Source organism: Seriola aureovittata, chromosome 14 (genome assembly GCF_021018895.1).
Source record: "Seriola aureovittata isolate HTS-2021-v1 ecotype China chromosome 14, ASM2101889v1, whole genome shotgun sequence".
Lineage (NCBI taxonomy): Eukaryota > Metazoa > Chordata > Actinopteri > Carangiformes > Carangidae > Seriola > Seriola aureovittata.
The window spans coordinates 1,659,515-1,673,502 of record NC_079377.1 but is presented as its reverse complement, the minus strand read 5'-3'; the positions used below and the strand labels follow the sequence as shown (position 1 = coordinate 1,673,502).

General features: G+C 42.3%; 1 protein-coding gene across 2 annotated transcripts in view; it reads right to left on the bottom strand.

Moving 5' to 3' along the window:
- Positions 1-13,988, bottom strand: part of LOC130181484 (ras and Rab interactor 2-like) — a 40,011-nt gene that overhangs the window by 14,253 nt on the left and 11,770 nt on the right. The window contains exons 2-7 of one of the 2 annotated variants that reach the window (XM_056395732.1): positions 12,388-12,484; positions 10,400-10,500; positions 8,611-8,821; positions 7,456-7,567; positions 4,174-4,246; positions 2,265-2,383 (exon numbers count right to left, since the gene is read on the bottom strand). In XM_056395732.1, coding sequence (XP_056251707.1) covers positions 2,265-2,383; positions 4,174-4,246; positions 7,456-7,567; positions 8,611-8,821; positions 10,400-10,500; positions 12,388-12,441 — 670 coding nt within the window. In that variant the 5' untranslated portion in view covers positions 12,442-12,484. The remainder of the gene's footprint in view (positions 1-2,264; positions 2,384-4,173; positions 4,247-7,455; positions 7,568-8,610; positions 8,822-10,399; positions 10,501-12,387; positions 12,485-13,988) is intronic. The other variant, XM_056395733.1, reaches the window with a different exon arrangement.

Genomic DNA, 13,988 nt, shown 5'->3' with positions numbered 1-13,988 from the left:
TTGTCTGTTACCAAAACGAAGCTAATGAGATTAGCTCAGCTCAGAGTATCAGTGATGTGAAGCATTTGGGACCTGTTTGGAACCATAAAGGCTTCTGACTCACAATAGCAATTTTCTCTCGCTGAGCTTTTCTCAAAATACTGTCACCAGTGTTTTTTTTTTTACTGAACACACTAATTAACACTGATCATTATTGTGACATCACCATAGTCTGTCAGTTACTGCAGCAGCCTCCCACTGTAGAATCACTATAATTAATAACAACAATAACTAATGCCACAGACAGACAGACGGATAAATAGATAGACAGACCTGTTAACTCGTCTACTTCCGACCACACACTACAGATCATTCTATTATAACTTTATATAATTATAGCTCTTTAAACCTCTACATGCTGCTCAGCCTGTCAGGGTGTGTTCTCAAGCTCACAAGAAAGACTTTAACACGAGTGTTTGTTGACTCCATGCCGTACCAGACAGAGCAACACAACACAGACCAACACCAGTGGAGACAATAGGCCATGAGGAACAGCAGTGCCAGACAGAGCAGAGAGGCCTCAGTACTCACTGTGATCACAGCTCCTGTTGATCTCAGTCTAACGTCTCTGTACTGGTCTGACGGGGCTGAAGACGATACACTGCTGTGTCTGCACAAGCTGAGACTGAACTCTTTGCCTCACTCTCTCTGTTGTGACTCACTCGTTAATGTGTGTGCGGGTGAGCTGTGCTCCTCCCTTTCTCCCTCCCCCTCTCAGTTTTTCTCTCTGACGCTGAGACCAAAGTTTCTCCTGTTTCCCTCCTTCTCTTGTTTACTGTCTCTCTCTCTGCTGATGTTTTCTCCTTTTCCTCAGACTGTTACACTGTCACTATCTTCAGATCAGATTTGAGATCTGTGTGTTTAAGATGTTTCACACTTTGTTTTCCTTCTTCTGCTTCTACAGAATTAATGATTACTCAGTAAAACATGAAAGCATGTTCACACAGGTACACGCAGAGCAAGACCCAGCACTACTGTTCTCACGCACGCACGCACGCACGTGCGCGCACACACACACACACACACACACACACACACACACACACACACACACACACGTTCTTTGTTGTGTATCAGCAAATTTGAGGTCACAGTTGCTGCAGTGTGAAGTCATGGACAAAATTTGTACATCTGCAAATCATAATGTGAATTCATGCAATGAGAGTTGCACATCTGTAAAAATATTTTCTCAAAAATACTTTTTGTGTCAATAACTACAACTGCTTGAATCTTCTAGTCTGAAATGGCAAGTTCTGCACACACTGACTTTTGTACCAAATGTCTCTGTGAAATGTGGAGCAAAAGTGATTTGTACCTGTGGCACCTCAAGCCACGCCCACTTCTTACATAGTCCCTGTAGTAATCACTGAGGAATACAACAGAGGGAACATCTCTGTGTATCATTCAGAGCCACATTAAATGAGGATGTCATCACATAACTGTGTCATTCGGACTCAGTCTGTCAGCTCAGAGCTGAGTCACACACTCAGCCTGAATGGACTGAGAGTCTGTGTGTGGAGGTCATTAAAAGAAGGGTGGAGTGAACACCACCACAGGTTCAAAACTCTGTTCATACCTCAGCTAAATATAGAACAAAACTCTAGAGTTTAAGTTACAGGAAGCAGGTATCAGTCTACTCTCAAAATAAAAGACAATGATCATATGTGTGTCTTCATTACAGTAACAGTTACTCCACACTCTCTGGAAATGGAGGTGTCTGTGTTTTAGGTCCGTGGTATGGTTCTGTTAGATCACTGAGGCCCTCTGCAGCGGGAGGAGCTCCAGAGGCGCCCAGCTGACGCCTGAGTCCATACCCTGCCAAGCGGCACAGATCTGGGCCTGGACCAGACTTTTGTGCCTGGGGGTAAGACATTAACCACTGGTATGTCAGTGGATGGTTGGAGCACTGACTGGTTTACACACAACAGATGTGGTAGGAGGCAGGAGCACCTCTGTCTACAGAGACGTGAAGCTGACTGCAGAGTTATAACAAACACAATAGGATGCAGTGATACTGCACCTCTGCACACATGACTTAGACTCATGACTGACTGAGTTTACACGTGTTAATGTGCCGATTCTTTCAGAATAAAAGACTCTGTCTCAGCATGAATCATGTTGTTTTTATGTATTGTGTTTTTATCTAAATTGGAATAAGTAAACTTAACACTCCACTTTCAGACTGCCCTGTGTGTGTTTGTCCCCCAATGATATGTATAACAGACCTGGTCCAAGTTTAGCGACCTCCTCCAGGTCTGCAGACGTTGTGGCTGAGGCGATGACGTCTGGAAGCTTCAGAGTGAAGGGCAACACGTCCCTGAGAAACAGAGAAAGAGAGAGAGAGCTGAGTGCAAGAGAGAGACCAGGAGAGAGAGAGGGCAGGGCTGAAAACGGCGTGTGAGTCACTCTGTTGAAGAGGAGGAGTGTCTTCAGCTGTAGGGTAATATGTCTGAGCTCTCCTTACCTGAGGCGTTTTACAAGTCACAGCTTTTAGTTTCCAGAGGTTTGACCACAGCTAGAAATGACACCTACACATGTTATCTTTTCTCAGTGACAGCAAAAGAAAACTGGAGCCTTTGAATGTGAGAAACTGCAGTAGTTGATCGCATGGCTTCCAGAAGCACATTTAAAAGAATAAATTCACCACGCTGAGCTGAACATGTATTTAAGTATGAAAATGTCAAAAGTGCCCTGTTACGGTGTTGACTATAGAAGCTGAGAAAGGCCATACTCACAAATACCTTTTTAACTCATTATCTCAAGATAACAAAACTCGTTTTCTTTTGATATCTTGTTATCTCGAGGTAACGAGTTTTGTTATCTTGAGATAATGTGATAAAAAATATTTGTGAGTATGGCCTTTCTCATTTCCATAATCAAAAAAAAAAAAAAAATAAAATAAAATAAATACATTATTTTTTTTAATTCCATGTTACCCACTAAGATTTTTTTTTTTTTTTACAGAGAATCTGATCTCACTGTGGCAATAGAACAGCCATTATCTACAGCTGAGGTTAACTATAAAGAGCTTGTCACTTTAAACCTGGTAGGTGACACATTATTATCTGTACTGAAGGAATCTTCTGACCTCCGGTTAAACTGCTGAACATCTCATTGTCCTGTCACAACAAAGAGTCAGGAATGAACTGAATGAATGAATACAGATTGTGAGTCAGTATTTACAGTGGAACATGCAGCAGTCATGTTTTTCTATTTTAACTCTTAAACATCTAAAAATGAATCTCTGCTTCCTGGTTTAGATAAAACATCCTTCACATTTCCTCCTTTGCTTTTTCTGGCTTGTAGTTTTGTTGTGTTGAACTTAAAACTCTTTCCAACCCAATGACTCTATCAGAGTAATGTTGTTAAATGAACACTGAGTGTTTTGGATCACACGATTACAGCAAATTAGTACTTTTATATATAAAATTTCTTATACAATGTCAGATCTAGATCTTCTGTACTGGATATGCTCGCTCTGTGGCTCTCGAGGTAGAGTGGGTTGTGCACTTATTGGAAGATCGGCGGTTCGATTCCTGGATTATCCACGTCACAGTGTCCGTGGGCAAGATACTGAACCCCAAACTGCCCCTGATGCACCATTGGTGTGTAAATTTGTGTGTGGTCTAAAGAAAAGTGCTATCTGAATGTGTCAACCTCTTTGAATGGTCAATGAGCCTAGAAAAAGCTCTATATAAGTGCAGTCTGTTCACCATTAACAAACTGTACCACAGTCCTTTACAGTAGCTTCTTCTTGTTCTTAAAAATGTTGATCCAGGTGTTAAATCTGTATCTAACCTCCCCTCTCTCTAAGATTTCTGGAGAAGAAAGTCACCACTCAGTCATGTGACTTTCTACATCAGGGTTCAAATTATGGGGGGTGTTAATCAAGGAGTTAATCAAGGAGGAAATTTACTGTAAGAAAAGTTATTGTAGAAACACTTTGTTGCTTGAACCTTCCCCTAGTTATGCTGCTATAGGCCCAGACTGCTGGGGAACTTCCCATGATGCACCAACCTATTATTATTATTATCATACATCTCTTTGTGGAACATTGTGCTGTGTTCTCTTTCCTCAAGCTCTCTAGTCTGCACCTCTTTGTGTAGTGGTGAGTAACTGCAGTGATGAACTCACCTGCTGATGCAGCAGAAAGCCACCAGACGGAAAAGGTCTGCAAAGCTCAGTCCTGATCCCTCCAGAGAGAAAGCTGCAGGAGACCAGACCAGAAGAAGACCATGACCAAGACAGACTACAGAAAACTGTGACCTCCTTTGATTGTAACTGAGCACAAACTGTAACAGCTCCTACCATTCTAAACCACACTGACTCTAACTCTGTATCATGTTTCAGTGGTGAAGGGGACAGAGCTGAGACCAGTGTTAAACCAGTGAATACAAAGAGGTAGTAGTGATCTGACCTGGAAGGAGGAGACTTGGTAACTTGGCACACAACTACAACAACTCACAGCCAAAACTTCTGCCACTGAAGCTAACGTGACAGAAACCTGGGTATGAACAGACATAAGTGGCATCAGTGTGGGTACATAACTGTGTTAGTGCCAGAGACTGTCAGGACTGTTGACAAGATTAAAAACAAAGACAAAGACAGATGTGAATATGAAGTGAAGATATGAGCCTATGTAAGTTGGTAAAATCAACATGTTAAATCAAAATGACATAACAACAAAGGGTTAAAGGTTAAAGGATGCAGATGTGCTGGAGTGAGCTTGTGCTGTCAGCACTGTTGTGTCTTTGAGGTTTTCTACCAGTGTCATGGTTTTCTTTTCCACATATCAGGTGTCAGTACACTGTCTCTTTGTTATTTAAAAACTTCCTGACACAAAAACCTCAGTGACGTGTTCTCTGCTCTGACGCTGGTCTGTCTGTCAGTACCATGATTACCTACAGAGAGTATGTGCTCTGCAGCCTGTCGCTCTGATGGTGTGTTCTGAAGAGAACAGTAAATGCATAGAGAGAGAGGCTTCATGAAGAACATGAATATACCAGTCAGCATCACTGTTCTCTCTGTGTTCTCACATGGACTGTCATCATTTAACTGCAGTTTGGATTCAGGATGATCTGTGAAGAACCCACTGACTGTTCCCTGTGAGCTTTAAGGTTCTAAAAACTACTTATGTTAATTCACCGACCGCTAATTACAACCTGCTACATCCATGGTATGGTCTGATATTACTGAGGTGGATGTTTGTCTGATGCTGCGTCATATTCTCAACAAGATGAAACTGTTCATTAGGTGACTGATCTATGTAAACTTGTCACTGTAGGAACAGTGGTAACATAACATTAGAAACGAGCCGCAACTTGGGGTGCCCCGGTGGCTCACCTGGAAGAGCACATACCACTCAGGCTCAGCCCTTACCGCAGCGGCCATGGGTTTGAATCTGACTGGTGGCCCTTTGCTGCATTTTCATCCCCTCCCCCTCTCTCTGCAAATTAATTCAGTGTGCACCATAGGTGCGCTCTGGTACATAAACAAATAGCACTACACCTCTGGCAGCGAGGCCCCGCCTCTCTGAGCAAACCCTCTCATCTAAGTATTAACACAGACGACAGCTGAGGAGGAGGAGGGATGAAGAGCAGCAGTGTGAATGTACATTCAGACCTTCAGTATCTCTGTGTCACTGCTGCTCACAGTCACTGCATTCACCAAGATATGATGATCTTCAGGTTACAGTAATCTGATTAAGATACAGATTGTCAACTTCTCATTTATAGGTCAATAAGTTTACCTGTGAGGGTACAGACTGTACCTGCACAGGTAAACTTATTCTGTCCGGCAGTGAAAACACAGTGTGTTGCAGTGTGTTGCTCAGAGGTTTATAACTGAGAGGAAGGACCTGACAGGTGTTAAGCAGGTGTGTGGGTCTGTTTATTGGTCAACGCAGCACTGAGCAGGTTCAACACAGAGGTGTCATTGAAATTAATGGCATCAGAGGTCATTCCATCAGCCTCACATACATTAATGAAAACGTATGGACTGTTAAGAATGGCATTTCTGCTTCTGCTGTCATTTCAACTGTCAATCAAACTGGTTCATGTAGTTTCTCAGTGCCCATGTTCTCTTATAGAACCTTAAAGCTCACAGGGAACAGTCAGTGGGTTCTCCACAGATCATCGTGAATTCAAACTGCAGTTAAATGACGACAGTCCATGTGAGAACACAGAGAGAACAGTGATGCTGACTGGTATATTCATGTTCTTCATGAAGCCTCTCTCTCTATGCATTTACTGTTCTCTTCAGAACACACCATCACAGTGATCAGAGGTGCTGACACACAGACCAGCGTCAGAGCAGAGAACACGTCACTGAGGTTTTTGTGTCAGGAAGTTTTTAAATAACTGAAAATAGAACAAAGAAAGAAGAGTGATGAAAGAGTAAGAAGACACCTGACAGAGAGACAGTGTACTGACACCTCTGATATGTGGAGAAGAAAACCATGACACCACAGTGCTGACAGCACAAGCTCACTCCAGCACACACACTGTTTTGTTGTCTAGTCAGAGTCTGTCTCTGTATCCTCTGATCTGGGTCAGTCCTCTTTAATCGAGCTGAGCTGCATCACTTCCACTGCAGGATTGGTCTGTACCGAGAGGTCTACTCTGGACTTTGTCTCTCAGATATCAAATATCAATAACAGTGGTAATGAAAGAGATTAAGTCTATCAGCCATGTTTTAAAATAATCCACTCCTCCATTATACAAAACCTCAAAAACATCATCCAGCTCTCTAGACCAACATCTGGGTCTCATGCTCAACCTCTCAGACAGGTGTCGTCTTGTTCCTTGACGTTGGTACTTTGCATTTTCTTCTCTACCATTTAATTGGTTCTATAGAAAAGTTGTTTATTTTGATAAGTGGTTTCTGTGAGTTTCCATCTGCGGCTCGGCTCATTCTTGTTTTAAGATCTAAGATGTTAAGATCAGTGTAACCTAGTGCTGTGTAACAGTAATAGATTAGATCAGGTAGTGTAAGTCCTCCTGCTTCTTTCTGGTTTTGTAGGATTTTGGGTATGATTGCTTGTTTTTGTACCATTTACATTAAAACACGTGGGTGTTATATGGGTGTTATATGGTTCTGAAATAATAAAAAACGTGAAAATATGGATTTTGATTGTTATTTTTTCAGTAAACCAGGTAGCTCACTTTGTTTCAGCTCCATTAAAGGTTGAACTGTTTTTTAAACACCAACTTCCACAGTTCGGTTTTATTCAGACAGGGTCAGGGGTCAGACATACTGTATATCACCACTGCAGAGGGTGAATTTCCCATGATTACTTGCTGTCTTTATTCCAGTGTCTAATGTATGATAGTGCTACAGCAGGAAACCTGAGAGCCAGCCCTCGAAGGAGAAACAACAGAGAAACAAACAAATGAAGAAGAGTTCACAGGTCCTTACTGTACTGGCTCTCCCTGACAGGGAAGTCTCTGACAGGTTCTTCAGAGTCCTGGTCCATACGTAGAGATATGACCTTTCTCTGCAGGCTGGCTGACCTCCTCACCACAAACATCTGCAGGGACATTGAAGCCAATCAGAACAGTACCCTCATTACTGAAGAGCAGTGTCTTTCTGTAAGTGCAGGGCTGGTGACATGGAGAGGGAGGTCACAGGATACATTTGTTCTAATGTGTAGTTATTTACCTCATGTGATGTATAATGTGAAAGCAGGACAGCTGGAGTTTACTTGTGTTGAATGAACTGTTTCTACCTGTGTGTGTCTGTAGACAGGGTTCGAATTATGGGGGGGGCCGGGGGAGTCTGACCCCCTGATTAAGACTCGGACCCACCCAAAAGAGGTAAAAACTACAGTTCAGGGGGGGTTGAAATGTTTATATATCTTCTTACCTGTAATTGTAAATATTTCAAAAATATTTCTCATTTTCATGCCTGTAAGAATCTTGTACTATGATATCAGACACCCCTAAAGTGGACCGTACCATCTCTTAAACTTGACGTTTCGCTGACGTCTCGTCTGCCTGCCTCACTCCATCAGTGGCTTTCGACCTCAAATCTCTACTCCCATGCGTTGTGCAGACACTGTTGTAAGTAGCAGTAGCTAACTATATAGCTTTATTAATACACTTTACTTTCTTACCTTAAGAGTGTCTGAATTAGATTGTGTCAAGTATCTATGGACAAACGCTAATGTTAGCTAGTTTCTAACTTTAGCCTAAAGTTACAGTTTAGAGATACATTTTTACACCAACATAGAGTTTATTTTTTCATTCCGTGTGGTGGTTCGGTTAGTCTCTTACTTTTTCCGCTGCACCACAACAGCAGGGGCCAGCCCCATAATGATGAATGTCACTGACTGACTGACTGACTGAGTGATCATATTTCCACCACTGGTCAGCCAAATGCCATGAGTGAGGAAATATTGTAATTTCTACTCTACTGCATTTATTTGAAAAGCTTCAGTGTAACAGGCAAGACACTGTAAGGACTGCATCACTTCAGTTCACCAAAGCACATGCCTGAATTTTACTGGGTTCCCTCTCACCCGGAGAAAAGTGATTGTATAATTCGCACTCTGGTCCGTAGCTGCTCTCTTACCCCTGCCTCCTGGTTCTGCAGGAGGAGCATGGCATCCTGGTGGCTGAGGCTCAGCTGTAACCATACAGCATGAGTGTGGATCAGCCTGTCCAGAACACTGAGCCGCCGGTGGAGAGAGTCGTAACCCGAATCTCTGGCTCCGGCTGGTCCTGCTCTGATCCCAGCACAGGGTGAGGGCTGCAGGAAGAGACCTCCCACCTCTTCACTCAGCCTGGAAACAGGGACACACCAGGGTCACATGTTTTACATGTTTCACTATATCAACATTTTAATATTCACAGGATTTCAGTTGAACTCCAGATCAGTCCAGTTTACATGATATACTTTATGATTATTGTAACCTATAGAGACTGAACACTCCTCACATAACAACTGTTTCCACAAAAATACACAGAATAAAAACCACAGAAGAATACACAGTGAATCAATGATTAGCACCCAACTCCAACTGTCAACAGCAGCTGACCCAGACTGGAGTGGTCCACTGTGGTCCAATCAGCTGTCACATCCAAATAATGATGATAATCAATATAATCAATCCGTGCATTCAGCAGGTGATTAATGCACTGCTGCAGCTCTTTACACAAACTTTCCCTGACTGAGTTCTTCTCCTTTGGAGAGTGAGTAAGAGTGAATACGACTAACTCACCCATGATTCCACTGAACAGCCCAGTTTAGGAGGAATGCTTCTTATTCATGTAGTTTTTAAAGCGGTTTTTACACTTAGTCTCTTTCAGCTCTCCAAAGGAACGCAGAGCAATTAGTCAGCATTTGTTTGACAGGTGTGAACACTCTTAAAACTCCCTCCCTCTGAAGCTTCAAGTCCATATAGCAGTTATCTTATAACCTGTGCATTGTGAACAGAGAGTAGACAGATCACCTGCTTGAAAAAAACAAACAGACTGAACCATGACCGCTGGTAACAACAGTGGGACAAGGAAACCATGACTGTACCTCTCCAACACATCCAACAGACTGCTTCAAATCCCTGCCCAACTTCTTCCCATCATGCCCTGCAGTTTTTTACTAGAACGATTACGGTAGATTTGTGTTGTGATTAATTCCTCTTCTGAGACTTTGTTCAGACAGAACCTGTTATGATCTGAGGAGGTGAGACAGACCAGGACAGACACACTGTCAATAAATCCAGTTAGTTATCAGTCAGTTATCAATTAGTTATCAGTTCATTATCAGTAAGTCATCAGTTGGTTATCTGTTTGTTATCAGTTAGTCATCAGTTGGTTATCTGTTAGTTATCAGTTAGTCATCAGTTGGTTATCTGTTGGCTATCAGTTAGTCATCAGTTGGTTATCTGTTGGCTATCAGTTAGTCATCAGTTGGTTATCTGTTGGTTATCAATTAGTTATGAGTAAGTAAGGTGGTGGTGGTGGTGGTGGGGTTGTCTCACCTCCTCAGATCTTAACAGGTTCTGTCCGACCAAAGTCTCAGAAGAGGAATTAATCATCACAAATTAACAGTAAACGTTTTAGTTAAGGTCTGCAGGGCATGATGGGAATTCAGCTTCATCTTATACACATACACATGATGACTGTTCTATTCACAGCTGATATTGGGTTATTATCAGTGGTTTTTCTGTCAGTTTAAGATGTTAATATCCAGGTTCAAAGACTGATGGGAGTGAATGCTGACAGCTCTGCGACAGCTGAGTGTTACTCTTCACACAACACTGCACAAACAGAGGCCGGTCAGGAACGTCCTCTGCTGGTAGTCACAGGGAACTGCACCACATGAAACCAGATGTCAGAAGAGAATCACACACTACACTCACCTGAAGACTGGATCTGCGCTGTGGTCCCCCTCTGCAGGCTTAGGCTGTTTCCCCAGCTCCTTCTTCAAGGTGCCAAGCTCCCAGGCAAATGAGTCGATCAGCTGGAGAGACACAGACAGAGTCAATGACAGTTCAGAGATCAGATTGCACAGGACACATGAAGAGAGAGGGGTTCAGCTGCAGGACTGTGTTTAGCTATTTCTAGCTTCTAGTGGTGTGAGCTGGGTTTCATTTCTGCAAGTCTGTAGTTGTGTGTAACATTAATGACTAAACTATGTGACCACGTAGAGGGTGAGATATGTTAAAAATTATTGATAAAATAGTATCAGTCCAAAATAATCATCATCATCACAGTAACTACCTGACGGAAAATGTATCTGTACACAAATCAAAATAAAGCTATTTAACATCATCAGCTGTTACATCAAATCACATCACTGGGTCTGTGTGTGGATTCACACACCTGAACACAGATTTTGCTGCTGCTGTTTTTGGGTATTTTATGATTATGAGATGTTTTGGTCTCATTAAGTTATTATTTGACTTTTAATTAATTTTTTTGTTTTTGTCAGATCCTGAGTTAATTAGGATTTCAAAGTGTCACTGCTGGTTGTTTTTATATGATTTTTATTAGAAAATTAATTCATTAATTCATAACTTTCAGCAGAGGTCTCCAGTTCACACTGTACATGGGCTGTTTTCACTAGGGGTGTGTGTGTGTGTGTGTGTGTACGTGTGTTTGTGTGTCTCTGATTCTAAATGATTTAACGAGACAGAGCAGGAAGTTAACGAGCTCCTCATCCTAGATATCTAAGCAACAACTTTCATAGGAAAACTGTTTATATTTATCTTCCTGGAACTCAGACTGACCCTGATTCTTCTCTCTGTGACACTGGTCTCATGTGTTTCGTTTCCCAGTTGTTGGGACATGTTTGTGTTGAGCAACATCACATCAGCACAGTGACGAAATTAACTGTTTTAAAGGAACTCACAGAGTCTGACTGTGTGGCTTGTGGTTTATAGCCTCAGATATTTACAATGGCAGGATTACATTAACCACATTATTAATGTGACATGTTAGCTCATAGTAACTCATCGTAACTCATGTTAGCGCATGTTAGCTCATGGTAACTCATGTTAGCTCCTGTTAGCTCATGGTAACTCACGTTAGCTCAAGTTAGCTCATGGTAACTCATGTTAGCTCATGTTAGCTCATGGTAACCCACGTTAGCTCAAGTTAGCTCATGGTAACTCACGTTAGCTCATATTAGCACATGTTAATTCATGATAGCTTGTGAGTTCCTCATGTTAACACGTTAGCTCATTTTAACACTTTAGCTCATATTAACTCACAGGTTCCTCATGTTAACTCATGTTAGCTCATGTTAACTCATGTTAGATCATGTATCATCTTACTCAAACTATGTTGTGACAGAACAACATCCAATCTTCCATCTTTCCCTTATGTACACTGCTGTGATAAGGTTTCATAGCTTCTCTGCTGTGAGGTATGGTAACACCACAGCTCATGTGTGTCCTGTAACTAAATGCTGCAAGAGGCTGGAAACCAAAAGTCTGTGATCTGTGTCACTGATGTAGTTCAGCACATTAAGCCAGTCAACCACAGGTGTACAGGTGGAGTATATGAGGTCTAATGACCTTTGTGATCTGTTACTCTCCATATCACCTGTGCTACATTTGAATTTAAATACCTCAGTCTGATACACTGACAAACGATTCTCTGATTACAGTGCTAAGTAGTTTCCAAAGTAACAGTCATCTGCACTTTCCACTCATCTAGTGATCAACAGTTTCCTGGTTCACAGGTGAGGTAAGAGGTGTGGCCCAGGTAAGCCCTTTGTGTTTTCTGATCTCACCAACATAATCTTTCTGTATTCCTGTTTATTATTATGGACTCCCCCCTACTCTGAGAGACCTTCATGTATACTGTATGTGAAGAGACAGAGAGTCAGATTAGTGATGTGTACCTTGAAGAAACTGCCCTTCCTCTCCTGCCTGCAGGGTGGACTGACAGAGGACATGATGTCTGCAGTCTTCTCTGAGTCCCTCTGTGTACTGAGCTGTCTGTGGAGGAAATACACATCAGAGCTTCACATCAGGAGAAACAGAGGGCAGCTGAGGTATGACCGAGATCAGTGTCAGGGACAGAGGGGGTGTGAAAAGATGTTCCTGCTGCTCTTGTCCAAACTCTTCAGAAATTAAGTGTGTCTGTGAGTCACGAGGAAACACAGTATTGTTGTGTAGTTAACCAGGAAGTCAAAGGTCCATGTAACAGCTGTTCTGAAGAAAGCTCCAGCAAACTCCACCTCCACCTGTCATATATGATCAAAAGCTCCAGAAGTGCTACTAGATGGACCCTGAGGTAAGACGCTGTCAACTGTTACTATTGAAGTAAAGACACATGTATGTCTCAGGTCTACAGCCATGATGGAGGCAATGACCGGTGTCTGTACTGAGCTCTGTTTCCTGATGATCCTCTCAGGCTCTGTCCACAGTGACACCTTTTAGTTTTGTCATCTCTTTTGCTCTGTTTACTCCTGGTGTTCACACTACTCTGGAGTCTTTAGCCCCTAAAACAGAGACTTTCAGAAACTCTGCTGGACCTGTTTTAGTCTGAAAACTCTGGGGTTGTGTCCCTCTGGCCAGACAGAAACTGAGACTTTCAGAAACGATGACTCAGACACCTGCCTCACCTCCTGATTTGGTCTCATCAGCCCGGACTACTAGTGGTGAATACAACATAGATAATGAAACAAATGTTACTGGACCTTGTTGGTTTTGCTAGCAGCTGTTCCTTGTTCAAAGTGTTTTCTGTAACTTACCAACTGCAGAGTAAACAATCTGCTTCCTGTTACACCAGTTCGCACATGCCTAGCGTACATGAATGGCCATGTGATATGTGTTTTCAGGCTTGTTAATCTAGAGGGAGATTATTTCTTATACAGAGCTAGCCTCTTTGAGTGGTGGATAAGACTAGAAAAAAACTATATATATAAGTTCAGTCCATTTAGCATTCAGACTCATACTTCAGTCTGGACCAAGCCTCAACCTCTGAGGACCACAACCTGCGGTTCCTCTAATAGCCACTAGAGTCTGGCTCCAACAGTGAGTCAATCCCCATAGACTCCCATGATAAAATGTCCAACTTTACAGCAGAAATAAACATGTTTACAGCCTGGTACAAAAACAGTTTTGGTCTCTAATTTCCTCCTTCATTACAACTGTTTATATAACTCACCTGTTTACATTTTATTAAAGTTATTATTAGAATTGGTGGCGTGGCCACTTTGAGTGACTGGTGGGTGAGTGTATGCTTGCCACAAACTGGTGTGCACCAAAGACTCAGCTCCACACGCCCTTCCTTTTTGCCCATTTTTGGATTTGCTAGGAGTTAGGGTCAGAGTCAAGCACTGCTAAGATGGTGACTGTGGAGCAGCTCACTCTGAGCTTCAAAACCGCTCTTCAGAAACCTGTGGGTGATCCATCTACCTTACTCATTTTGTACAGTTACATTTAGTAACTTGAAGATCTCCAGCTGTAATTTCTTTGATTTGATCATGTGGCTGCA